At 31.2% G+C, this 26793-nt stretch overlaps 2 protein-coding genes across 3 annotated transcripts in view; both read right to left on the reverse strand.

Annotated features, from left to right (window-relative positions):
* The window catches only part of LOC107450559 (NADH dehydrogenase [ubiquinone] 1 alpha subcomplex subunit 8), a 204175-nt gene that overhangs the window by 22365 nt on the left and 155017 nt on the right, over positions 1–26793 (reverse strand). The window lies entirely within an intron of this gene.
* LOC107450545 (uncharacterized) lies at positions 5226–17493 on the reverse strand. 2 transcript variants are annotated; one of them, XM_016066359.3, is made up of 5 exons: positions 17150–17493; positions 14689–14850; positions 13978–14196; positions 10779–11103; positions 5226–7240 (listed from the first exon to the last, which is right to left on the reverse strand). In XM_016066359.3, exons 2-5 carry the CDS (start codon positions 14837–14839, stop codon positions 7102–7104), a joined length of 834 nt encoding a protein of 277 aa, XP_015921845.1. In that variant the 5' UTR covers positions 14840–14850; positions 17150–17493; the 3' UTR covers positions 5226–7101. The 2 variants fall into 2 exon arrangements, with proteins under 2 accessions (XP_015921845.1, XP_015921846.2); XM_016066360.3 differs by lacking the exon at positions 17150–17493 and having other exon boundaries at positions 7023–7240; positions 14689–14957.

Raw genomic sequence — 26793 nt, forward strand, 5'->3', positions numbered from 1 at the left:
CGATACCAAGTTAACGATATGCCTATTTTCTGTTTTCCCAATATAACAAAATTGCAACAAATAGACCAGAATACACCTTCATTAATGTTACATAAAGTATTTAATTTTTATTGCTTTTAATTTTTCATAAATTGTAGAAAGTGTGTTAATGCAATAAATTCTAATAAATATTATTTTCCGATAAGAATCCTTATTGCGTGCGAGCATCAATATGTTTTTTAACCGAAGACTTGTAATTGGAAAAATACAATTGTTAGAAAAAAATTTCGAGTAACTGAGTTCAAATGATCAAATTACTATATTAAATAATAGGGTTACAAACTAGATTATATTAAGCACGGTTGTTAGGTGCAGAAGCATTAAAACAAAAGGCGTGCATTATTACATTTTAATAGCATTTATTTTTGCTCTTAACTGGTTTTTTAGAGTATCCTCCCAATGAGGTGACCCTTGTTCGAATCCCAGAGATGGCTGGCCGTTACGAATTACTCGCTCGGTACGTACTGACAGTGCTGGAGTAAAATATCCTCAGTGGTAGACGGATCATGGGCTAGAGTCCCCTTACCGTCAGGCTAACCGTTGGAGGTTTTCGTGGTTTTTCTCACAAAATGCGGGTTCAGTTCCTTCAAAAAGTTCTCCTTAAAAGCAAATTTCTCCCAACGCATTGACCCAGGAGTTCCCTTAAATTCAGGATTGGGTTCAAAATTACAAGGAAACGGAGTTGAGCTTAGGTAGTGGTTAACACAAAATTATGTCAGCTGTTCAACGACGGCTATAAAAAAATTAATTTATCAAAGTAAATGCAACTTAAAATAAGGACTACTCAGTGTTTTTTGTTGGGGCTTTTATTTTTTTAAGGGTATGCAGTCAGTTAAGCATCCGAGTCTTCTAAATTGTGATTAAAAACAAATGTATTTAGGTTCTATTTGAGAATAATTATACATTTGTACGATTTTTTAATACTTTTTAGGAAGAAATTTAAAACTCCCACTTCCAAAACAAGTTATTAATAGGAAAAAGCTGAGAACAATGAAATAAAAATTAAACCTCTTCGGTGAAGAATGAAACTTTTAATTTGAAGTCAATGTGTGGAGATTTGTATCAGTTCTGGGTCTTACTGTTTTAAAAAGTGTAGCTTCGAAAAGAACAAAAACGTATTTCAAGTTTTCCGACTGTCCAGAAATTGAATATTCAAATTTAAATAAATCTTTAGTTATATAATTTTAAAGTAACGAAAAAACTTTTAATCTAAGCTTTTTTTCTTTCTAGAATGTCCCAGATTGGTCTTTCTCTTTAAGCAAGTGGTAACTTTAATAAACAATCAAAATAACTTTGCTGGCACTAAAATTTTAAATAAAAGGATCAATGATTTTGATATAGACTTACATTCAGAATCGAATTTGATCTGAATTTTAAACCTCGTAAATTTGAATTCCGTGTTTAAATCCAATTTATAATACATAATTTTAGTACTATTGTTGAAATATTGCCAACGTGAAAATTCATAATTTGAATATTTATTTCATTCCGATAAATTTTATTTATAACTATTATTCTATTTTTCTTCTTCATTTATTATGATTGTAAATATATAATGTACGATAGTTTGAGTACACTGGTGGACAAAATTAAGACAACATCAGAATTGGACACAGCTTCAATGGGCTAATGTTCTCCTCGCCGATGAGTCCAGATTCAGTCTACAACCTGATTCTGGACGGTTATTGATATGGAAGGAACGTGGAGCCCGATACCATCCCAGCAACATTATCGAAAGGGACCATTATGCTCGTGGTGGACTCATGGTTTGGGCAGGGATCGTACAAGATACCCGCACACCGCTCCATGTGTTTGACAATGGTTCCGTGAATGCCCAGAGGTACAGGCAGGAGGTCCTGGAGCCCTATGTGCGTCTTTTCAGGGGCGCTGTTGACCCTGAGTTCATTTTTATGGGCGACAATGCGCGACCACATATGGCTCTCATGGTTGATGAGTATCTGGAAAGCGAGGATATTCAACGAATGGATTGGCCAGCCAAATCCCCTGACCTGAATCCTATTGAACATGCTTGGGATGCTCTTGGGAGAGCTATTGCGATGCGCCAACCTCCCCCAGAACCATTTTGGAGTTAAAAATTGCTCTGTTGGAAGAATGGGAGGGTCTTCCACAAGTCCTCCTTAACTCCCTTATTAACAGCATGCATACTCGTCGTGCATGCTGTCTGGCAGGGGTGACCATACACTATACTAGAGGCAACACACACTGTACAAGCCTCACTTTTATTGTCCTCTTTTATCCTTAAGTTCAGGCTACACTGGATTTATTGGTAATAGGTCTTGTCAGTGAATGGCACTTTCATTTTTGTTTTGCATACTTTATTATCATGGAATAAGCTATATCCATACCAAATTTCATTCATTTACATTCAGTATTTTTTGAGATATTTGGGAAAATGTCTTCCATCTCTTAATTTTGTCCACCAGTGTAGTTTTAGATGGTGTGGGGCTTAGAAGAACAAATTCAGAGCTTCATCACTCATACAATGAACCTGACATTATTAATTTTATAAATCGACAAAGAACAAAATGGACAGGCCACGTTATCAGAACGGATGAAGACCGTACCACAAAAAGAGTTTTCAATGCCAGACCAGTTGGCACACGAAAAAGAAGTAGGCCGAATTTGAGATGGATAGATGATCTAGAAAAAGACCCTTTGGCCTGAAAAACTAGAAACTGGAAAACGCTAGCAGGAAAAAGATTAGCCTGGAAAAAACTTCTTGAGAAGGGCAAGGTCCATTCTGAGCTGTCGAGCCATTGAGGATGATGAGTTTTAGTTAAATTAGAGTTGTACGTTACTAATGAAATGCTAAATAAAAAAAAATTTAATTTTGGAAAAATGAAATTATTATATGCATTGCTAAAACGTTAATTGCTTAGTTCAGCTACAAAAAATTAAAAATGAAAAAAAAAATGAAAATTAATGTAATAAGACTTTTTAAAAAGAAAATTAATGTAATAAGACTTTTTAAAAAAGAAAATTAATGTAATAAGACTTTTTAAAAAAGAAAATTAATGTAATATTTATTAAAAGCGTATAAATTCCTTTTTTTCTCCAAGTATTGCAAGAAAATTTTTAACATTTGCTATTATTCAATAATACTGAAACCAAAATTCACAAATCCTAAGTCATTATTGTATAAAAATTAGGTCACGCATATATTACTTGATCTGCGGTGCAGATAAGTAATTGTCTACAGTTCTGTTTTGTTTGCTGGTCTAAAACTCTCATCACGATATAACAGAAAAAAGATTCGATACCAATATATTAATATTTAAAACGAAATATTTTTTTCCGGAAAATGTTTAATTAATGTTTATTGGTCGTTTAATTAAACATAAACATGTAGAGTATTATTGGCATAGAAAGTAAGCAAGAATTAATATGATTATTTATTTATTACTTGTTTTTATTATACTTGTATTTGTTTTTATTATTTTTTTCTCTCACACTAGAGGCTTGAGTTAAAAGTTTCTAAAATTTATCGTCGCAAGAGAAACTTTCGAAACTAAATTCTCAAGTTTTGAGCTAGAAGATTTACAGTTTTAAAACATATTTCTACGACTTCCAAACTTTAAAATAGTGTCATTAAATTTGTATTTGATGAATATCTTTTTTGTGCCAACTGTAATTTAAAGTTAAATTTTTATAGAGGAACGTGTGAATAAATTTTTAAAATTAAAAAAGACACTTTTAACACAAATTTCTTAAACTTGAATGGCGAAATCCATCCGTTTTGAAGATAAATATTTTTGACGGATTCCAATGTTTAAAATGGTGCTATAAATTTTACATTTTAGTATTAGTTATGTTCCTGTTTTTTTTCTCCAAAATACCAGACCAATATTAAACTTTATTGATATAAAACTGAATAAATAAACAGAAAAATGTTAAGTTTTATAGAGAAACTGTTATATTTATAATGATACTAGGAACATCTCAGAATTTACGATTTAGAATTCAATTACAAACATTCGAGTGAGGGTTTATTTTTAAATTTCTGCCAATGTGCTGTTATGTTTTTCTGAACAATTTAGATCATTGAACAATTAGATTGTTTTTCTAAACATCACAATTCTTATGATGTTTAGTATGCAAATATTTAAGATTTTGTTAATCATGATCATATTCATAAAGCCATTGTTTATTTGAAAATTTAAATTAAATATCTGACTTTTTGGAGAAAAGTTAAGTGCTTAGTGCCCAAAGAAATATAGTCAAGTATAATTCAGGGCATATATATTAATATTTTTTGATATTTTTAATGATTTTGATCTAACCACAAAGTCTGCACCTTAAAACTAGCTTATAAAATTAAAAAATATTATTTTTAGTGAAAATGTAAGCAAAAATTTAAGGGGCTAAAAAATTAGTTTATTTTGGAAAACTTTTTGCAGTGAAACGAAGAAATAAATCATAATTCTGGAAAAGATAGATGATTCTGCAACTAATAACTCTAAAAATTAATTTCTTCAAAGCGATACAGAATGAAATAACAACTCCACAGCCTTTCTTCAATGAAGCATTTTTTGAAAGGTATATACGCTTGTACGAGAAGCATTAACTATTTATAAGTCTGGATAAAAAACAAAATATACTTTGGTTATGTATATAAATAATTTCAGAAATATGTAGGGTAATTTTAATATGCTGAAAGGTATTAATTATGAGCGAAATACTCAAAACATGAAATTATTATGTCCAATATTTCAACCACTCTTCTGACCAAACTATCGAGATCATAATTTTTATATTGCGTCTATTCCTTATACTGATGGTCAAGAATCCGAATCCGCAGGAAAAAAGTATGTTTATTCGGAGAAAATACGTTTTTGTGTCTGATTTCGTAACTTGAAATATTGTTTGCACTAACTAATTAGCTTACTCGCAGTTACGCCCTCAAGCCTTGAAGTCCTGAAATCCGATCATGTGATCAAAAGTTATTCAGGGTGCTTAATTCATATTTTTCCTCCTCACTGTTCAAAAGCTATTTTTTTCTTCTTTACAGAAATATTTTTTTACATAAATTCTCTCTCTGAATTGCTGATTCACCCTTCCATTGATTCGTAAGATTTCTAATCTGTCGATTTACTGATTTATTGATACAGTTTCTTTCTATCTTTGTTCTATTTCATGTAGAACAAATATCACAAGAGCACTCAGAATAAAGATAAACAAAATATTTATTAACGCAAGTGATTTGACAAATCATATTCTATTTATAAAACATTACAAGCTATTTATGTGAATGATAAACTTGATGTCAAGCAATGATATATAAATATCAGAGAATAAACTATTAAAAATATGTACAATACAGAATTAAATAACAAAAATACACCATCAGAGCATCATAAACAAATATCAATTCTTTTACTAACTCGTTTTTTTCAGCAAGTCTATTCAGCCAAAAAATGAATGATATTTGAAGTGAAAATGGCTGAAATCTAAACCTCTAAAACAGGGGTTTCCGACTTACATGAGGTCGGGGGCCACAATTACAAACACAAATCAAATGGCGGGCCGCAACTTTATCAAAAGTTTTTGTAGCACTCTTTTATGTTTGAAGGAACATTAAATATTACTGTCAGAGTGTTACCAAGTTGTAAAAAACGAAAGTATTGAATGACGAATTAAAATAAGAAGTAGATTTTTAAAAAGATTTAATTGTTATTAATAATAATTTTAAAAATATTAAATAAATAATGAAATTTCGGGCTACAATAACTTTAATGTGCACCTATGTATTAAACAATTAATGTGCAACAGATATCTAATTGTTAAGGTATTAAAACTTACATAGTAGCACACAAAATATTCAGTGAGAAAATTGAGGTTTTTTCTGATGCATCCTACAGTAAATAGATATTTACATTTTAAATTTAAAATTTACAAATGTGTGTGTAAATATTCTCGTACAAAATGGGTGGTTTCAAAAAGTTAAATCGGAGAATTTATTCGAGAAAATTTTTGATACGCGCATGCTAAATTATATTCACAAAATACAAAAAAAGTGAAGTAAAAAAGACAAACATACTCGATTATGTTTGTATTTGAATAAATTTTTTCCTGAATGCAAAACCTGAAAAATAAATTTCTTTGCACCGTTGGTATGTTAAATTTTACAGAAACGAAGAAATTAGGTTTTTATTAACGAGAGAAGTATTTTAAACCCATATAGATTTTTTTTACGAAAATTGTCCTAAAAAAAATGACAACTAATATATTTTAGTTCGCGGGCCACAAAAAAACGCTTCGCGGCCGGATGCGGTCCCGGGCCGCCAGTTAGAAACCCCTGCTCTAAAAAATAAATGGATTAAACTCTGTAGATTTTCCCCCTAGGATGGCCCTCTTCCTCTAAATTAAAAACCTTATATAATAAATTTTTTACAACTTTTTTAATTTTGCTTCATTAAAACTATGACTTATTTAACATTGATTTATTAAAAAAAACTTTTTTTAACCATTCTGTTGGTTAAAAGAGGAGCTGAATTCAAGTCAACGGCCTAGTGATCCATTTTAGAGTCTCAAATTACTCATCAAATTGTTAATTCTGCACAATTGCCCCAGACGTTTAGAGTTGAGTTTAAATGCTATTTTTTTTCTAAACTCAATTAACCTCCTATGTTTTATTTTCGCACTTGTTCAAATTTAAAAAGAAAGTAATTTTTGCGCATATAAATTAATCAAAATGTTTTTTTTCTTCACACATTTAGAAAAGGTTCTTACGAAAATAGATTCACATCTCTTGATAGAAAGGTAAAAAGATATTCCAGGGACTAGGTGATAAGAAATTTCACTAATAGATAGCGTTAGAACGATCTAACTACCACAAAATTCTTAAATACGTCTTTCTGACGACACCTATCATTAGAATTTCTAACAACCGAGTTTAACATAACTATAATATAGTGTTTTCAACACAACACGAGATTATTTGAAAGCCAGAAAGCAAATTGCAATTTAGTAGTTTCTGAAACTGTAATAATTTTATTAAAAACAAGTCCAAATTTTTGGTGTCTCACGTTTTCAAACAAAATTTCAAATAGTTGTATAATGGTTTCTGGAACATGAAAACAATGAACACCGCCCTTTGTCTCTTCCAAAAAAGGCCGCCTTTCTCAGTCTTTCTTTAAAGTCACTTTTGATGTATCTGTTATTAAAAATGGTATAAATTATCCTAAAAGGAAAAGAAAAATTTCATTAGTTGTCAATTTAAAAAAATAAATACAAAACTATTCAAAATAGACTAAAACCTCAGCATCGAAAGGATTGTCCGTCTGGAAACTTCCTTTACGAAAAAATTTAGGCTGCTTTTCAGGTTGTTTTGAAGAGATAAGGTTCATTTGAGGTTTATTTAAAGTGAACTTCAAAAACCACCTTAAAAAGTCAACCCCCAAAGGTTCATAATCAAGGTGTATAAAGTTGTTTTAATTCACACTTGAGGTTGTTTTTTAGGTTTGATAGAAATCTACCTCAGAGCATACAGCTTAGAGTGGTTGCTTTTGAGGTACACATGTTATTTTTTCCTATACATCAAACAAACAAAGTATATTTGAGGTGCGATTAATTTCACATGATTTCAACAAAAAGTATTGTCGATCAATATAGGAAGTTGAAGTGTAAATTAGTTGAAATTGAAGCTCATTGATGTGGTTATTTTTGGTGCAAAATGTTGCCTCATTTTCTGCCTCAGGCGTATTTGTTCACACTTGTCAACCATAATCTCAAAAGCATCTTATTTTGTATAAGGGTTCGTCTTAAATTGTGAAACAAACGATACATTTCAAGTTGAAGTTCACGTTTCTAAATCAAGGTACTTCTCTGCAGTTATTTTACTTTCCGAGATTGTGGGGTGTTGACAAACGCGATAATTTTCGTTACGGCAAGCATTACTCGCTACAGTTGAATATTTTATCTTGAAATCTTATTAATTCATAAATTCATTTTAACAGTAAAAACTAAGCATTCAAGACAAGACTAAGCATAAAACAAGAATTTTAAATATACTTGTGCTAGTATTTTTTAGAAAATTTCAACCGTTATTCATTATTTTCTTTGTTAATGATTAATATTTGGAGCAATAATAAGGAATAGTAATTTAGTTCGTTACAATTCCGCTTTTTCTATATACCATGTATGTATGTGGTATAGAGGGAGTATAAGTTAATGTCTAATATAGTGCGAAATGAAATTTTTGATTATCAAAGTGAAACAAAACTTAATTTTTCAAACAAAAATACCAAACATAAATGACTAAAAAATACAGCATTCCTTCAATAAACGCATTACTGACCAGGTTGTCATGGTGCCACAATTTCGGGCCCAACGGCGGCAATGTGGTCAGTTTAGATTATGCTAGACTGCCCTGAGTAGCTAATGGAAGCTGAGTGAGCTTCATGATGCCACCAAGTTTCGAACCTCAGTCATTCGCAAGGATAGTTCAGTGACCTATCCGCTTAATCATCGCGTCTGAACATAGTTATCAATGATATAACAAAATAAAGATTACATTGTAAAACAGCGCCGTTCAGCTATAGTTATATAGTCTTTGTTAGGGACCTCTTATAGGTTATGGAATGGTGGATTTCTGCAAAACTGTGTAATTAAGTTCTTTTTCAAATCAATACATTGTGATTCATTCTCTGTACTATATGTGAACTACATATTGTGATTTATACAGTATTACCGATTGTGATAGGAATTTGGCTATGCATGCCGGGTTGAAGCAAGGAAAGAGAACAGTGCTGCGTTAAGACTTACAGTTGATTATAATAAATATTTATTATATTTTCCCTCAGAACTATTTGTAGTTGTTTCTGAACTTCCAAGTAAATCAATACAAGTTAGATTAAATCAATTAGGACGATGACGTTGATATAGTAGGTTACAACCAAGGGGTCTGTAATCAAATATTCATTTTCAAGTCCAAGACACTAAAGACACTTTGTCATCAGGGCCTATCCGCAGCAAGGCTCTTACTGTTTCCCTTATTTTCTATATGAAAGTCCTTCTCCACAGAGTCAAGTCACCTAATTTGTGGTCTTCCTCATTTTCTGTTTTCCATGGATAAATAAATGTGAGCATTTTTACTAGATTTGTTTCATCAGATCGTAATAGATGTCTGAGTCATCGTTGTCTATTGAATTTCATGACTTTAAAAATATCAGGTTGTTTGTACTTTTGGTAAATTTCGCAGTTAAATAAGTAACTCTAGCTATTATTTTCATGGTCTGCACCAAATATTTTTCTTAAGATTTTCCGTTCAAAGAACAAATTTTTTTTTTTTTGCAATTTGGTTACTGTAACTTGGTTATAGTATAGAGTAATAGAATGCTGACTCAATGTTATATCCTTTTTCTTCTATGCTAATAGAAAAAGCATTATTTGCGTAGAACGCACAGGAAAATATAATACTTTTTACTTGTTGAACCACAATATCGTTCATATTTGCAGCAACCGTAATACGACGATAATTTGAACCATATTGTAGAGCAAATAGTTTAAAAATTTCAACACGATATTATCGTTCACATTGAGTGGAAACAGGGGTTTATTTTAAACGCATAATTAAAGTTAATTTGTACGATATTATAAGACTGAACCGATTTTTCTGAGAGCATATTAATAAAAATGGATCCATTACAGAATTAAATGATACTAGGAGGCTTCGCCCCCTGCTCGCTGGCGCTCTCCAACCCCCCGGAACTGCTTCCGCAGTTCATTTCGGATTGCTTCGCTGCATCTGCATAAAGCATCTGCTTCGATGAAGATAATTTTGTGAGAATTTTTTTAATAATTCGGTGAGAATTCACCCGATTAGACATATGATGTTCACTTTCTTGCTCGCCGAAGCCTATCAATTAAAACGTATTAGCGTTTTATATAATATTGATTAGCCATATGATGCTCACTACGTGCTCTTGCGCGCCGAATCCAATCAATTAAAAATGAAAACTGTTGCCAGCGCGAGAAAAGAAATATCATTGGTTTTATTGATACATACATACATACGTACGTATTAGCGTTTTATATAATATAGATAGACTAGGAGGCTTCGCCCCCTGCTCGCTGGCGCTCGCCAACCCCCGAAACTGCATTCGCAGTTCATTTCGGATTGCTTCGCAATCCGATGCTCACTTTGCTCGCTCATTGGATACGTTCTTAACGTCTAGCTTTTGTATACTTTTTTGAATACTGAAGTTTTCGAAAACTTTTCACTGTAGAAAATTCTAAACCTGTGCATTTCAATATTAATTTGAAATTGCAAACAGTTCGCATATTTTTCTTAATCACACACTATACTAAATTTCAGTTGTTGAGAAAAGTAACTGTTGTAAGTCTTGTTTTAAAGTCTTTCCCGCCAGAGGACTAAAACCATGTGTTGTAAAGCAATATGAAATAGTACTGAACACCGGATGTAAAGCATCGGCTTCGATGAAGATAACTTTGTGAGAATTTTTTTGATAATTCGGTGAGAATTCACCCGATTAGACATATGAAGCTCACTACGTGCTCTTGCGCGCCGAAGCCTATCAATTAAAACGTATTAGCGTTTTATATAATATAGATTAGCCATATGATGCTCACTACGTGCTCTTGCGCGCCGAATCCTATCAATTAAAAATGAAAACTGTTGCGAACGCGAGAAAAGAAATATCATTGGTTTTATTGATACATACGTATTAGCGCTTTATATAATATAGATAGATACTTACAGTGAAGACACATCCTTTTCTAAAGAAGCCATCCGAGCTGACTGATCTGAAAACTGACAGACCAATCTTTCTAAGCAGTGATTATTTTCGCTCAGCATTCCGCTGCACTGCAAATACGATGCCATGACCTCATCGTTGTAGTCTTGCTTGGGATTCATCTGCTTCAGGTACTTGTGGATAATATCCAGATCTCGAGCGTCTCGTTTGAGGCGAATATTGCTGTCTTCCTGGGTAGGGGATGTTTTAAATGACGAGCTGAAGTTACTTGAAGCTCCCATCAGGATGTCATCAACAGCTTCTCTCCGACTCCTGCCAGTTATCATTCCTAATGGGGGAAAAAAAGCAGCGTTAATATTTAAATAAAGTATTAAGTAGTTATTATTAAAGAAAGTAAAAAAGATAAAAGAAGTGTTTAATATTATAATGAGATCAGTATCATATACGAAGTTTTAACGGGTAAACAAATTCAATCATTCTATTAAGTACATAGATAAACAGGCAAACTGTATTCAATAATTCAGCGTAACTTGTACTGTGATTTTTTATATTCCATGTTATTGTTCTTAGTTCAAGCTATTCGGCATTTTCTTTTTCATTATTATTATTATATTATAATAGTTTTTGCAAACTTAGTGAAGAATAGTACGCATCTACAATCTGTATTGTTCTCTCGCAGCTATATGTTTCCTATTTTTCATTTATCTCTAGTACTAAAATTTCAAAACAAGAATCTAATACTTAAACGAATGCCGAAGGTAAATAAAATTCATAAAAGCAATAAAGATTAATAAAAATGTGGATGAATGAATGGGTGTATGAATGGGTTCGCCCTATAAACGGGTGTAACGTATGGTGGGGCGGAAGTCGAATTCTTGGTCATAGATGACGCCACTGGAAAACAAGAACAATCACACCCCCTCTGCCTAAACAGGCATACGTCAACAACAACAACAACAACAGCAGATTAATAAAATACTTTTTTTAAACTCTTTTCAAGTTTATCTTTGCTTATTTTAAACCCGAAAAAGGACTTCAAAGGCAGTATACAATGAAAAACATTTTGTGGGTTAAAGCAGACCTGCCAACTTTTACGCATTTGGCGTAAAATTTTATTTCTATATTTAAAGTGGTAGTAAAATGTTTGCTTTCTGTATATTCCTTGCATTTATAAACTTAATTTATAATTTTTTTTGACCACCACTAATTTTAAAAAAATTAAGCATATATAATAATATGTATTACTTTCTTTGCATTCCGTTTAAGCTTCTTCAAAATATAGCGTATGTTACTGCCTAAAATTGTAATTTAAATTCCATTTTACTACCACTTGGGAAAACCATCCTCGGAAGGATAAAAAGTTGGCAGGTATGGTTAAAGTTACCTCATGTGGGAGTAACTTCACCAGCAACGTTTTAGAATTTTTACAGAAAAAGAAAGCAGTTAAAATGTATTTAAACATTCTAGTTTTACTCTATACTGTTCTCCGCAAAGTTAGAAAACTATTTATCTTTCACCATCTGATAGATGAACACAGATTTTGTGCCAAAAATTTAAAATTCACCAAAGTAACACCAGATGATTACTTTTTTCAGCCTAAAGACTATAAGAAAAATCTGCATTGCGTTTCAATTACATTGATGTAAAGTATTTGTCACGAAATAATATGTTATTAGGATCAATTTTGAGCTTTCTTAATACAAAGTTGGCATAAATTCTTTAGGAGATATAGATAAAGCGTTTTACATTCTATTGGGATTACTAAATATGAGCTATCATATTGCCATATTGTTGTTTTACTCTTGTGGGATTTTAATAATAAATACTCCAAGTTTCGTTTAAGGAATGTCATCAAGTTATTCTAAATATTCGTTTACCCGCTTCTTTTTTTATACACAGTAAAAATATTGATTGCTGTTGCTGTCGTAGGCCATAAAGGCAAGGGGTGCGATTGCTCTTGTTTTCCAGTGGAGCCATCTATGGCAAAAGATTTGAATTCTGCCGCACCCATACGTCACACCTGTTTATAGGGCGGACCCATTTATACATCCATTCATTCATACATCCATTCATTCATCCACAGATCGTAATTTTGACCTGAAACAGAGAACGATCAATCTCCAATTCAGTACTCCTAGAAGTATAATTTGTTATGGGGACATGGAGTACTTTGTGACCCGAGAGATTTAATGTGCACCAGGTCTCCTTTTACTACAAGAAGAGTCTTCGACCGGCTGGATTCAAACTCCCGTTCTCACGGACGTGAGTCCAGCACCCTGTCAACCAGGCTATCCCAGCCCCAAAAATTTAAATTAATTTTAACTCATAGTTTTGAGTTATTTATTTTAATAAAGCAACTCTTTGCATTCTTAACAAATCTCCTTACACGAATTTAGAATTTTTTACGTTTTTAAAAACGTGTTTTTAATTATTCTTTCTTTCTTCTTATTTTTTAAAAAAATCTATGCATTGCCCTTCTACTTGCGACGTTCTAAAATGTCAGGATGTGATACGTAAACTCCAGCAATTTGGTAAAACTGTAGCCCTACAATGGATTCCCGGGCACTGTGATATTGCAGGAAATGAGAGGGCTGATGTTTTGGCAAAGAGAGACACAAGAATTCTCCAGGCTCTTAGTAGCCCAGTCCCCTTTTCAACTTTAAAAAGGATTGTTAGATCAAAAATCAATGGGGATTTCCATCTTCAATTATCAGAAAGGGTAAAAACTAAAGTGTGGAGAGATCTTCGACAGAACACCATTCCAGACTGGCCGTGCAGCGAAGTGGTGGCTCGGTTTCGACCATATACCGGACATGACTGCCTAGCCGCGCACCTGTTTCGTTTAGGGCTGGCACCTGAGCCCTATTGTTCTCTGTGCAAGAGCCAAGCTGTTTTGGATGGCAGCCACATCCTGTGCTGCACTTAGAGTAGGAATAGGCCCAATTACTCCTCTAAGGTGCTGCAGGACCCTCTGCGGGTCGTCGTCTACCGAGCGATATTGGGAAGCAAGAGCGCTCCTGAGGAAATGACTTTTTACTTTCTTGTTTTGTTCCTGTGTTTTTGCTTTTTAACATGTCAATTCACCTCTGCCATTTGAAATAAATAAATTTAAAAAAAAACTCTTCTTTAAATAGATAATTCGCGCTGTTAAAACTAAATTTTTCCTTGCGATTTCAAAAAGAGTAGTCTTAACGTAATTTACCTTCGGTTGTTAAAGTTGGTAGAATTGCGGCCATACTGCTGAGAGCAGCACTTGCAATGATTGGTATGGTAGCTAGGGGTGCAAGCAACGCTAGCATGCTTTCCAGACTGAAGGAGGTGGGTGCAGGCGTTTTATACCCGTAATGCTGAAATCTGTGGAACTCGTATACATCTCCATTCGGATTTGGCCTGCCTTGTCTTCTATTGTTGTCGAAGTCCCCTGTAAATATATCGCAGAGATTTTATTGAAAAATTATAAAAATTTCATTTGAAATGTATGTAAATATGTTTGTTACCTATAAAAATTATCCCTCCCCTGTTTTCCGTCCAAATTGCAATTTTTAAATTTTTTGCAATCTTCCAAATATTTTGTGTGCTGACATAATTTAAAATAGAGAATTATTAAAAGAAACTATGATTGAATACGCTTTATTGAACTTGAAAAAGTGGGGAAAAACAGAATCACATTTTGAGCTTTTATCGAAATTTAAAAAATTATTTCTTCTTAAAAAATTTATCAAATCCAAGATATTGCGACAATCTCTGATAAAAATATTCCTAAAATTGTATTTTAAAATATTTGCTGAACAAATAAAGGAATGAACAGACAAAAAATTTCTCTCAAATTATTATTTGATATTGTGTCATTATTTTACGAACTTACAACTAAACGCGAATTTCATTTACTTAATAAATGAAATGTTTAACATACCTGAGTATTCGCCAATATCAATTGGAGCACTCTGTCGCCTATGCCCTTTCTTTACAAATTGCTTTATTTTTTTACCTTCAGTTGTTATGAATTGGTTGCTGAGGATAATAAGACACACTTGTAGGCTTATCAAGCGAAATACTCTTAACATCTCAAAGAAATCTGCCAATAAAAACAATTTAATGATAAAATCCATTTTCAAAAAGGAAATTTTTAAGTACTTTTATGTCATCATAACAACTATTTATGTTTCCCGCAGGACTTATATATAACCTGAAAGAATCGAACAATCAATGTAAAGCTAATATTCAAAAGCACTTTTTCTATTTGTGTTACATTTACGATACAACTACTTGAAGACAATACATTAAAATTCGTCTTAACATCTCAAAGGTACACAAAAATATAAATAATTCGGAAATATAAATCTATTATGAAACTAGTTTCTTTTTTTAATTTTTACTTATGCTATACTTATTTTTTTATTTTATTTTATAACCTTCATTGAACAGCCGACCCAATTTTTGGGTTTACAACTACTGATTGAAAATTTTTCCCGACCCGCCTTTTTTTAGGGTATACGGGTAAATAAATGTTTATTAAAATCAAAAAAATCCAGAAAACAGTACAAACATAAAATACATATCAGACATGGCAAACAGCCCATGATCATGGCGGGAGCAGAGCAGCATTGAGACTACTAATGTTCAACTACATAACCTTGTAATTTGAACCCAATCCAGAAGACAAGGGAACTCCTGGATCAAGTATTGGGAGAAATTTGCCTTTGTGGGGGACTTCTTTACTAGATCTAACCCGCATTTGCGTTACATGGATAGGAAGACTACGAGAATCTCCCACGGTTAGCCAGACGGCAAGGGGACTCTAACCCATCATCCATCTACCACTCAGGATATTTCCCGTCAGCACTGTGGTCGGCGCAAGCCGGATGCGGAATTCGTATCAACCAGCTAGGATCGAACCCCGGTTCTCCTTATTGGAGGGCGAACGCTCTATCCCCTGAGCTATCGCGGCTCTATGTTATACTTATATAGCCTTTGGAGATGTCTAAGTTGAACTGACTTCACTTACCTGCCCACTAGAAATTCATCAATGATCAATCAGCTAGAGATGCAACCAATAGAAATGCATTTCAATTTGGATGAGAATACGAATAGTCCAATAGGAATAGTGCAAATGGAGTGCGATAGAATAAAAATTGTATCTGTAAGGGCTAGAGTAAGTACTCAATGATAGAAATCGTTGAAGGCAGAACATTGTAAAACAAACGCTATATAGACTAACTTTTCTTAGTTTCACACACTAGTGTTCGTTGCCCCATCGACATCGAACTAACCACTGGACAGTTTTTCCCTTAACGAAGGGAAATGCCGCTTATTTTAACTCAAAACTTCCACCATAAAAGTCCTAATAATGATATCGAGGATTTTCTTCACTTCTCAGTGTGGCTCTAAACTACAAGAGTTTATATTCATTAAGAAGCTCTGTTAGGATAATTGTTCATCAACGACCTTAAAAACTAAAATAAATAAATAAATAAAAATGCATAGCATTTCAGTTAAATTTTTTTAATCCCAAAGTTGAAAGTAATAAAAATATGCACCGTATATATCTCGGTGTATAAGTTGATCTCTATTTTTGATTATAATATAGCAAATTTCTAGTCTATAAGTCGACAGCTGAACATATCAAATATAAAAATTTCTGAAATTAAAAAACCTACAAAAAGTAGTAAATCTACTAAATTTTCTAAAATTATAAATATTAATGTAAAATTATCTTAACTTTTCTTATCCTTAATTTTTTTTCTAAAAGTAATTTAAAGTATTATTTCCAAAAGAAAACCTTTACATGTGAAGTAAATAGGATGAAAGAAAATGCAAAATTAATTGTATATTACACATTAAAAATAGTTTCTAAAAGGGTTCAATTGATTTAGAATTATTCACATCTATCACATCTATAATGCATTGATAAACTACTATCAATTAATGTTCAACTCAATTACCGGTTTAAAGTCGATCCCTTGATTTTCGTAAAATTTTGGGGGTTTGAAAAGTCGACTTATACACCGGGATATTACGGTATATGCTTTGAAATTTTGACCAGCACTAAACCATATAATCGTGCAAATTAGCAGCCATCTTAATATGGTGCTAGATTGAACAATCTTATGGTGCACATTAAGTCATCTTAAACCTTGTTACGCAAGACTATAGTGCAAGTGGAACGGAAACATGAATTATATTTCAAGGCACCGATAATGTGGTACAACATTGAATCGAGTTTTTTTGGGAGTGTTAAAATAACATCATACTTTATAAGCATATTTATTTTATGATTATGCATATTAGCATCGTCAGAGAAATTTTGTTAACTAAACAACTGTCTAAAACTACTAATAAATTATAAAAAAAAAACCACTGATATAAATTCTTACCTTATATTTTTTTAAAACTCTTTACTCGCAATAACTTGGAGATGAGCTGATGATAAAGAATCTATCTTCACCACACAAACCTAACAGACACGCGCCAAATTTTTGATGACTCCTGACTAAACTGTTCTCATTTGCAATATTTTTCCGACCTAAAGAGATGGTGCGAAATAGTACACCGGAAGGCCCCGCCATTTCGACTGAGTGAGCAAAGCAATACGAATGAGGATATGGTTCAGAGCATCAATATGGTTCCGTTTGAATTCTTCGATGGGCAGTTTATTCCTGGTGCACAAAAGATGGCTCCTGCCTTGTTCAACAGAGGCGATCAGCTTCGACACACTGCCTGACTTCTTTCGCTTTGAATTCATTTGATATATGCGAACAAAAGGTTTTTTTTTGAAACTCGCCGTTCTACAATAACACCTTTTGTTATTTACCTACTATTTAGCGAATGAATACAATCGCCATTTTTGTTCCTTATGTCTTGGAAAGGAATATTCATTCTCTAAGATTACAGAGCAAAGAGCAGTTAAATTAATGAGTGAACTAAATTTTCCTTTAATTGTATTTGTGCATTCATTACAAAGAGAGTAAGATAATAGCATTTTTATTATTCCAGTCAAAATGAATGTGGTTTATAATTTCCCCAAAATTATAAAATTGGTGATCACACAAACTAGTATAAGTGCATTTCTTAAGCTAAGCAAATGCTACTTCATGAAAAATTATAAGATTATATAACCTTATAATCACATATCTCGGGAACAACTGTTACAATTTTTTAACATTTCAATGTCTCGTGTTTACATTACTTGTAACTTCGAAAGTTTTCATACAATTGTATACTGACATTTTTTAAATTTTATTTAAGTAGATTATATATCTAAAATGATTGTCCGAAAGTTAAAGTTAATTTTAAACTATCTCTTAATTTTATTCACTTTTCCATAAGTTTAATTTTACTGAAACTAAATTTTGTATTTTAATAATATTCGCTTTTTTCTAAAGATTGCAAAATAGTCAAAATAGGTATCATGATTATGAACATCTTTTTATTTTCATTTTGCATAATTTATTTAATATAAACTGAAAAATGGGCTTGTTTTTTAACATGGTAGTTCATGCAAACTCTTATGATTAGTTTTTCGTTTTAAGTTTATCAAACTGTTGAGTAACGAGTAGTCAGGAATGATTATGAGGAAATATAATATCGCGGTGTTTATTTCGAAATCAAGGGATAAAAAAGACGGTTAATAGCTTACACCTGCAGAGGAAAGTTATTTATTTTGAATAATTTCGAATGAAATAAATCCATTTTCCTTCCAGAATTATTTATCATAGGCAGCTGCTTATGCTTACATCAGACTATTTTCGTCTCGCTTCTCCAGAAAAGAGAATTGAAGCAATATATTTGCATAAACATGTTAATGCCATGCATAATCTACCTAATATCAATTGTGCAATTTCGGAATTGAAAAAGTATTTTTTTTTACTAATATAATGAAAAATGACACTATCTTTACAACAATCTCTGCTAACTATACCCTGTTAAAAACTTCTTGGAAAAATGGTTAAATAAAAGTTTTTTTTAATTATTGATTTACCATATTCAAACCAAATTGTCAAATAACCATAAATTAGATGGTATTTAATTTGTGAATAGTGAGAAAACCCTTTATTAACAGCTTTCACCTAACTCGGTTAAGCGAACAGAATTTTATCGCATCATATAGGCCCACCTGATGAAGTCACTTAGTTCATATTATACACTCAGCTATAATATAAGATATTATAGCTGAGATGGCTAACCTGTCAATCTCATGACTGACAGAATGTGGGTTCGAATCCCAGCGCTGACACTACAATATTTCCTTCGTTCCCTTTAACACATGAAGAGTTTCCAAAGTCCTGCACTCCCCAATTTGCGACCCTGGGCTATTAAATTACGATACTCTCATTCACACTTGGATGGCAGCACTATAAATCTGCTTAGCATAAAAAAGTTTAGAATTTCCTATCGCTCATGATAGATGGTACCCCTGGTTGAATTTCTCTCTTATGGTTTTGAGCCATGCTAGCTGTAAATACTAAGGAAACCGTATAGTTTTGTATTCATGGTTTTTTAACCATATTAGTTGTAAACGGTTTCAAAACCGTACAGGCATAAATGGTCTCTACCGTAAACTTTATGGTTAATTGGATGGGCAGGCTGCTGTCGGTTATTATATCATAATTTCAGAATGAAAATTCCGACTATGTAAATATTTTACAAATCTTACATAACTAAATATGTTAATTTTGTTTCATTTGAACTTTCGCTCGTCTTGTATTGCATATTGTAAAAATTTTAAATTTAATATCTGAAGAATACATTCTAAAATTTTGAAGTGAAACTTTCTTCCAGTTTTCACGTATTGATGTTCGAATCGAACATTACCTGTGTGGGAGTGCTGTATTATTTTTACGAGGCTTAAAAATGCTTCTTCCAAAAAAAAAAAAAAAAAAAAAAAAAAAAAAAANAAAAAAAAAAAAAAAAAAAAAATTTTTTTGAAACTACCATCTGTCTCTTTTTATTATATTTGACTAAATATATTATTTTAAAATAACCGTTAATATTACTGGCATTGCAGGAAAGTCCAAGATTGGTTTTAAATAACTATTTTTATGTAAAGCCCATATAATAACCCTTTTCTTTTAAAAGCTTGCTGCTTTGTTATAATTTGATTTAAAAAAAAGCGAATATAACAATCCCACCCAAGAAAATGAAACTTTAAACTTTTCCATTTGATTTTGTTTCTTTCAGTCTTGAGTTTTTTTTTTCTTACATTTTTAAATATTAATGGTAAGAAGAAATAGCACACAAAATTGGAAATCATCTTAGTAAAAGTAATCAAGCAAATTATCTTCCCCTCTCAAAGAAGTTGAATTTAGTTTATTATATGGCCGGTTAAAGAGAATAAACTGTAGGAGAATTAACCTAGCCACCATAGATACCTAATTATGGGCAAAATGTAAAGATAGTTTTCTTTATCAACAACAGTAATATTTAATTTCAAGTTATGGAGCGTATTTAAGTTAAAATAAGAGCAGACTTACAGAAAAAAAATTTACGGGAGCTAGTAAATATTTTTTTTCTTCATGAATGTACTTATTTATTTAATAAAGAAAATATTACCAGAATCGGTGAGATTCATAGAGAAATAGTTATTGTTTGTTAATTCCGTATAGTTTGAAGTTGTCAAACTAGCAGCGGAGAAAAAAAAATCTTATAAAATTAACGTACTCACTGGAAATAACATTTCTGGTTAAAAAGAACTTTTTTTGATTAATAGAACCAAAATATACGGTACTTAAACCATTAATTTGTAATTTTTTCGTTCATATGGTAATGGTTTTCAAAAAATAGTTCTATTACCACACATTTAGTGATAAATACAAAACTGAAAAATAAGTGTAAGTGAATAAATGGCTTTTATGCAAAGCTTTAAAGTACCATGATATATTTACCTAATTTTACCACAGTTACAGAATTTAGCTGTATAATACTGAACCATATTTTATTGTTAATTTTACCAAAATCATTACCAAAGCTGTTCGTTAAAAATTATCTAGCTTTTTGGTGTTCTTATAGACCAAGAAACACGGTAAATTTTACCATATCCTTTTAGTTTTAATTATATTTTTTTCTCAATGCTTCTTTATATAAAAAGTTTAGTTTCAAATCCTAAATGTACCGGAGATGAATGCTTTTTTTTACTTAAGTTTTTTTAATTTGAGTTTACTAAAATTATTTATTTATTATTTTTATTATTTATTTATCGTTAATGCGGAGGAAACCATGTAATAGGAATTATTTTCACGATACATAGGCAGCCTACCTATGAATGAAGGCAGAAAGATTAAGATTAGCGTGCGCGCTCAGGAAAAAAATTCGTGACTGAATTATCATGCCACCAAAGAAAAAAAAAAAAAAACTGACTGAAAAAGTTATAAAAATAAAAGTTATAGGTTGCGCTCTGATAGTAGCTTCCGAATTTAATTTTGACATTGACCTTGTATTAATAACCTAGTCATAAAGGGGGAAATTAGATCAAAATTCATGCTCTTATTTGTCATTTTATTTTTATTTGAAGTAAAAAATAACAAGATCAACACACATTTCTTTTATAGATTGGAGAAAGCGCCGTTCAGTAAAATTTATGTAAAATGTAATACGTTCATTATTTGTCGGTTTAAATTTAGTATTTATTTTATTAGGTTTTTGTTAAAATTTTTTTTGCGATACTTATTTAACAAAATAATTAAAAAAAAATCAAAATAGCTTTTATTTTGCTTTTGCTAAACGCTTTTCGGATTGTACTTTCATCACGGAAAAAAGGAACGAAATTCACAGAAGATTCATGAAAATTTTTGAAAATTTTTTAAGAAAAAAAAAATTAAATAAGAAAAATTAAAGGTACGCATGGAAGGACGTGGGATGTTAAAAATAATAAAATAAAAACATGCAAAAGAGCTGAAAAATGGTTTATTTGCATTTTATGTAATCAGGGTTTACAAAAATCATGATTAAAAATTTTTTAATTTTTTTAAAAATTTAAATCAGATTTTTTAAATTTTTTAACTTCTACCAATCAGAACTTTGATTAAATATATTATTAGTGCTTAGAAAATATTACAAATAGAGTAATCAGGTTTTCTCACTAAGAAGGTTAAGATAATTACATAATTACTGCAAACTGATCAGTGAAAAAATAAAATCCTACTTGTTTTGTTATTCAATCTTGATACTTTCATGAATAAATAACGATTAAGACTCCGTTTGTCAGTGAAATATCAAATGAAGAACAATTTAGATCAGGAAACATTTAAAAATAAATAAGTCGAAATCGCAATAATGTAATATATAAGTTTTAAAAGTATTTTTATTTGAATAAAAACAAAATAATTTGGTATTTTTGAAATGTGTTAATTAAATAGCAAATTATTTTATATCACCGATTATAAGAAATAGTAGTTTAATAGTTTCACATAACTTTAATTCCCATTTAGATCTTTTTCAAAAATTGTAAGCGTATTTTAATTATTAAATAATAAGTTTGCATACATTAGTGTCTCATTATTTCTCTGGTTTAAAACTTCAATATCAATCACACCAGAAAAATCACAACCTTAAGAATAAATTTATAAATTATCCTAAACAAAAACGTTTTTAATTTAAACCAATGATTTTTTTAACTAAAAAATCAGACAATTTATATCACGATTTTGTCAAGTGTTTTATCATGCTAGACCTGTATGCAATATTAATATTTTTACTCTAATCAACCGAATTTCGGCACAAAATATTGAACACTGCTCAAAAAAAAAAGAAAAAAAAAGGAACATCCTGTTTAACTTTTGATCTAATTCATGATTTTCACATACTAAGACTAAAACTTAATGGTTCAATGGGGTGAACTCAAATTACTAATTAAATACCTTTAAAACATAACTAATTTTTTTTTTGTTAATCTATTTTAAAAAAATGAACACGACATGACTTAAACCATTTTACTCAAATGAATAAGGATAAGAAGAAAAAAAAAAGATCACAATTACGGTATCAAAATAGGAAGAAAAAAATGTTGTAATATATCTTTATTGTGATGTAACATTTCAGATAATATTATCTTTAGTCTCGTGGTTTGGTGAAAGTGAAGATATGCTATTTATCTACTTCACACTCTTAAAGACCTTCAATACAATATGTAACTTCCGGAACACGCCTTATTTAAGAGTTAATCGATATTTTAAACTGAAAAAAATGCTATGCTAATTCCATTTTAGTTTAATATATCTGCAGTGCTCAAGTTATAAAATGGAACGACTTAATAGCTAATGGAATGACTTAATAGCTAATGGAACGACTTATTAACTAATGGACAAATTATCATGTAAAAAGATGCAATTTTGATTGTTCAAGGGTTTGATTTTAAATGGGCTAATTTGAGATGACCATATTTAAAGTTACTGACAGATTTTCTCTGAATGAATATACTAATTTTCCCATTTCAATTTGATTCTAACAATTTTGACAAATTTGATTTCTTTACCCTCAAAATATAAAGATGGTCGCATTCGGGGAAATATATTCACAATAGTCAAGGAACTATTTAATATAATCTCTGGAACTATTTAAGATAATCTTAAAATTTTTGAGCGCAATTGTTAATCTCACTTATCCAATAATTGATCAATGAACAAATATTTTATTCATTTATTATTATTTGTTATTATTTTATTTAATAATGATGGAGGAATTGTTTTTTTAGATAATAGGGTATACAAATATTTAATCAATCCCACTTTCTAAAATTTTATTACTCTGAAACTATATCAGCTTATTTCACTCAAATGTTTTGTTTTGTCCTCTAAAATTACGTAGTTGAAAATGAAGTAAAAATTCGCATCCTTACTACTCAAAAATGCTTCTACCGTAAATAAATAAAATAAATTTTTTTTTAAACTTATATTTTGCTTAAAAGTATCCTTGCATAAATAAGTTTTAAAATTGTGCTCAAAAACTTTCTCTTAAAAAGCTAAAGAGATATAATAAATATGTAAAGATTGGAATTAGCATTAAGAGGCCCAAATTATCTCCCATTCTCTTTACTTAGCTATTGTGACCATATTTTTCAAATTGCAGTTGCCCCCCTCTATGTCTTGAGATTCTAATACCCAAACTAGGCCAAATAAAGTATGTTTATAAAGAAAAAATTCGTATTTGTGTCTAATTTCGTAACTTAAATGATCTTCTGCCCAAATTATTAGCAAGGAGAGTCTCTCAAATTTATATTATAAGTCATTAAGGTGTAGCATTTTTCCTTTTGCGCAATGTGCAGCAAATTTCTATTTTTCTAAAGTTCCTTCGAATATTATAATACTTGTAGTGTTTGCAATATAACATGTTCCTTCAATTTAAATTTCAATGTAAATAAACAACAAACAAAGGACTCCACAAGCATGCTAATATGCAACCCAAAAAATAACAGTGATATTTTACATTGCACAAATATAGCCAAGCAAGGGATAACACTCAAAATGTGGCAAACCGTGCACTTTATTTATGTTTTGATTTTAAATATTCTACCGACCTGGTGGCCGAGTGGTTAGCGTGCCTGACTGCGAAGCCGCTGATCGCGGGTTCGAATCCTGCTCAGGGCATGCATGTTTCTTTCTCTCTGTGTTCTACGTCCTTTCTCCTTTGTGTGACGTGGGCGACTCTGCTCCACTGCCGTGGCTTCGCCACAGGTGCCCATTGGGTAACGAGAAGAGAGTAGCAGTTCAGGCATTTCTGTGGCCAACCCCCAAGTGCCCACCATTTAAAAAAAAAATAATATTCTGAGATTTTCTTTAAATTAATTTTGTATCTTAAAAAAGTGACAAAAAATATTGTCGGTGCAGCGTCGGAAAATTTGTATTAAAATGAAAAGTTTCCTTACGAAACATATGAATTTTGCACCAAATCGTTTATTTAAAATAAAAAGAGAAGAAAAGAATGTTTGCACTCTTCTCTTAAGATGAAAACCGACTTTCATTTTGTTTTCTAACGGCACAGTCAGCACAGTTTGGAGTGTGCTGCAAAAGTACTGTGACGGGGAACTGACTCAATATATGTTAAAATGTGGTTTGCGGTTATATCTCAAATTCTGCACACTTTCAACATTACTATATTTTTTTAGAATTTCAAGTGTCAAAGTTTAACTTGGAAGGAATAGAAAGATGCGGCAAGAAACACTCAGTGTCATTAATATGTATTTGCAACTTAAAATATTTCATTTAACTATCCATCCACCTCTGTGTGTAGTAGCAAATTTAATCTACAAATGTGAAAAAAAAGGAATAACGTTGCATTTATCACATAGTGTATAGCGTCACTTCTGAGCGCAATAAAATCTTAACTCCAAATTTTATTCTCCTATTAAAAAATTTCTTTTAAAGAAACAAAAACGAAAAGAAACTGGTAAGTTTCTTAATATCTATATATCTATACATAACAATAAACGCGGCTGTGTGTCTGTAATCACAATATATCGCCCCAGAAGCCTCGCCAGGCACGAAACTCGGCACATAATTGTGTTTCGACATAATGAAGAAGTATTTTTTTTCTTTTTCAAAAATTTGGATTAGTTTTTTAGTTATCAGTCATTTTGTAAGAAAATCTATGCTTTTTCGTCTTCAAAGAGCCATATTCAAAAAACTATTAAAAAATGCATATACTCAAATGACAACATAGTGCAGTATGCTAATGCGAACCTTACAATTGAAATATTAATTTTCGACAACTTAAACCAATAATATACGAAGGAATTAATTATTTAGTTGCAAGGTTCGCATTAGTTTACATTTATCAAAGTGGAGAAAAGTTTAACTTTTGTATTAAAAATGTGGCAACATATTCGATACGTAAATAGAACGCTTCGCTTAAACGCAGAGCTATAAGCGATAAGCAGAGAGCTCGCCGCACTTAACTATACTCAATACTCAATGATTCGCTTTGATATATTTGTCGCTGTTCATAATTGTTATAATAAGTTTTTCTTCTTCTTTCCACTCTCATTTTTTTTTTCTTAAGCGAAGACGATAATTTTTATAGCGATATTGTAGTACTTTGTACAACTAAAAATTCTTTTCACAACACTTTAAAAATATTTACTTTATTTTCTTTATATATACAGAGAACAGTCGGCAAAGAATTCGATTAGGTTGAAAAACATTTCGCTAAAAAGGAACGAATTCCAAAAGAAAAAATAAACAACTTAAAGAATAAAAATGCTGATGCCAGCCAATTTTTTGAAAGTTAACTTAGAAATAACAAACCAAACGATGTTAAATAACAAACCAAACGATGTTAACAAAATGACGTAGAAAGCGCAACTAGATCAAAATTATACAAGCACAACTAGATCAAATTATAATACCTGAGTGCTTGACGTAACAGATATAGAAATAGAATTTGATACCATAAAAAATTATATAGAAATAGAAATTGATACCATAAAAAATTAATTCGTTTTCGTGTTCTTTTCATGTATTTAGCATTTCAGTTTTTTTTCTTAAGCGTTGCAGCTATATAATATATAAAATAGGAATTTAATTGCTTTTGAAGAAACGATCACACTTACCTTGGATCTCTTTGGTTTCTCTATTCTTTATTTTAACAGTTTTTATTAAATGTAATTAGTTATTTTCAGAAAGTTTCAGTTTGCAGGTAAGCACTTAGATTTTAATATTGAAGTTTCATGATTTGACATGAAGTGACATGACGACAAGCAATTCTAGAGCCCAAGAAGTATCAGAGAAACGTCAAAGAAGATTAGAAGAGGTTTTTAGCTATTGGCCAATGATGATTTCGAAAGCAACTTCTGTATGCTTTTACAATTTCTGAGGCCTTTTTTTTAAAAAGAAAAAAACAAGTCTCCACCTGATAGTTATATTATAGGTTAGGTTACCATAGCAAAGTTACATCTTCAAACATCCTTAAGAGCAATAACACATCTGCAGCAGAACTGGATATGAAGACAAAATTGCAGGACAGGAACACTTTAATTGTCCACTAATCTTCAGATTTCCTGCTATGTTTGTGAAATTGTGAAAAAATTACA

The sequence above is a fragment of the Parasteatoda tepidariorum genome, chromosome 7 (assembly GCF_043381705.1).
Source record: "Parasteatoda tepidariorum isolate YZ-2023 chromosome 7, CAS_Ptep_4.0, whole genome shotgun sequence".
Lineage (NCBI taxonomy): Eukaryota > Metazoa > Arthropoda > Arachnida > Araneae > Theridiidae > Parasteatoda > Parasteatoda tepidariorum.

Coding starts and splice junctions, on each gene's coding strand:
- LOC107450545 (XM_016066360.3), bottom strand. CDS start 14,884: ATGGATTTTATCATTAAATTGTTTTTATTGGCAGATTTCTTTGAGATG. Junction 11,104..13,977: donor ACCAACTTTAACAACCGAAG/GTAAATTACGTT, acceptor TTCCCCCATTAG/GAATGATAACTGGCAGGAGT. Junction 7,241..10,778: donor GAAAAGGATGTGTCTTCACT/GTAAGTATCTAT, acceptor TTTTCCTTTTAG/GATAATTTATACCATTTTTA.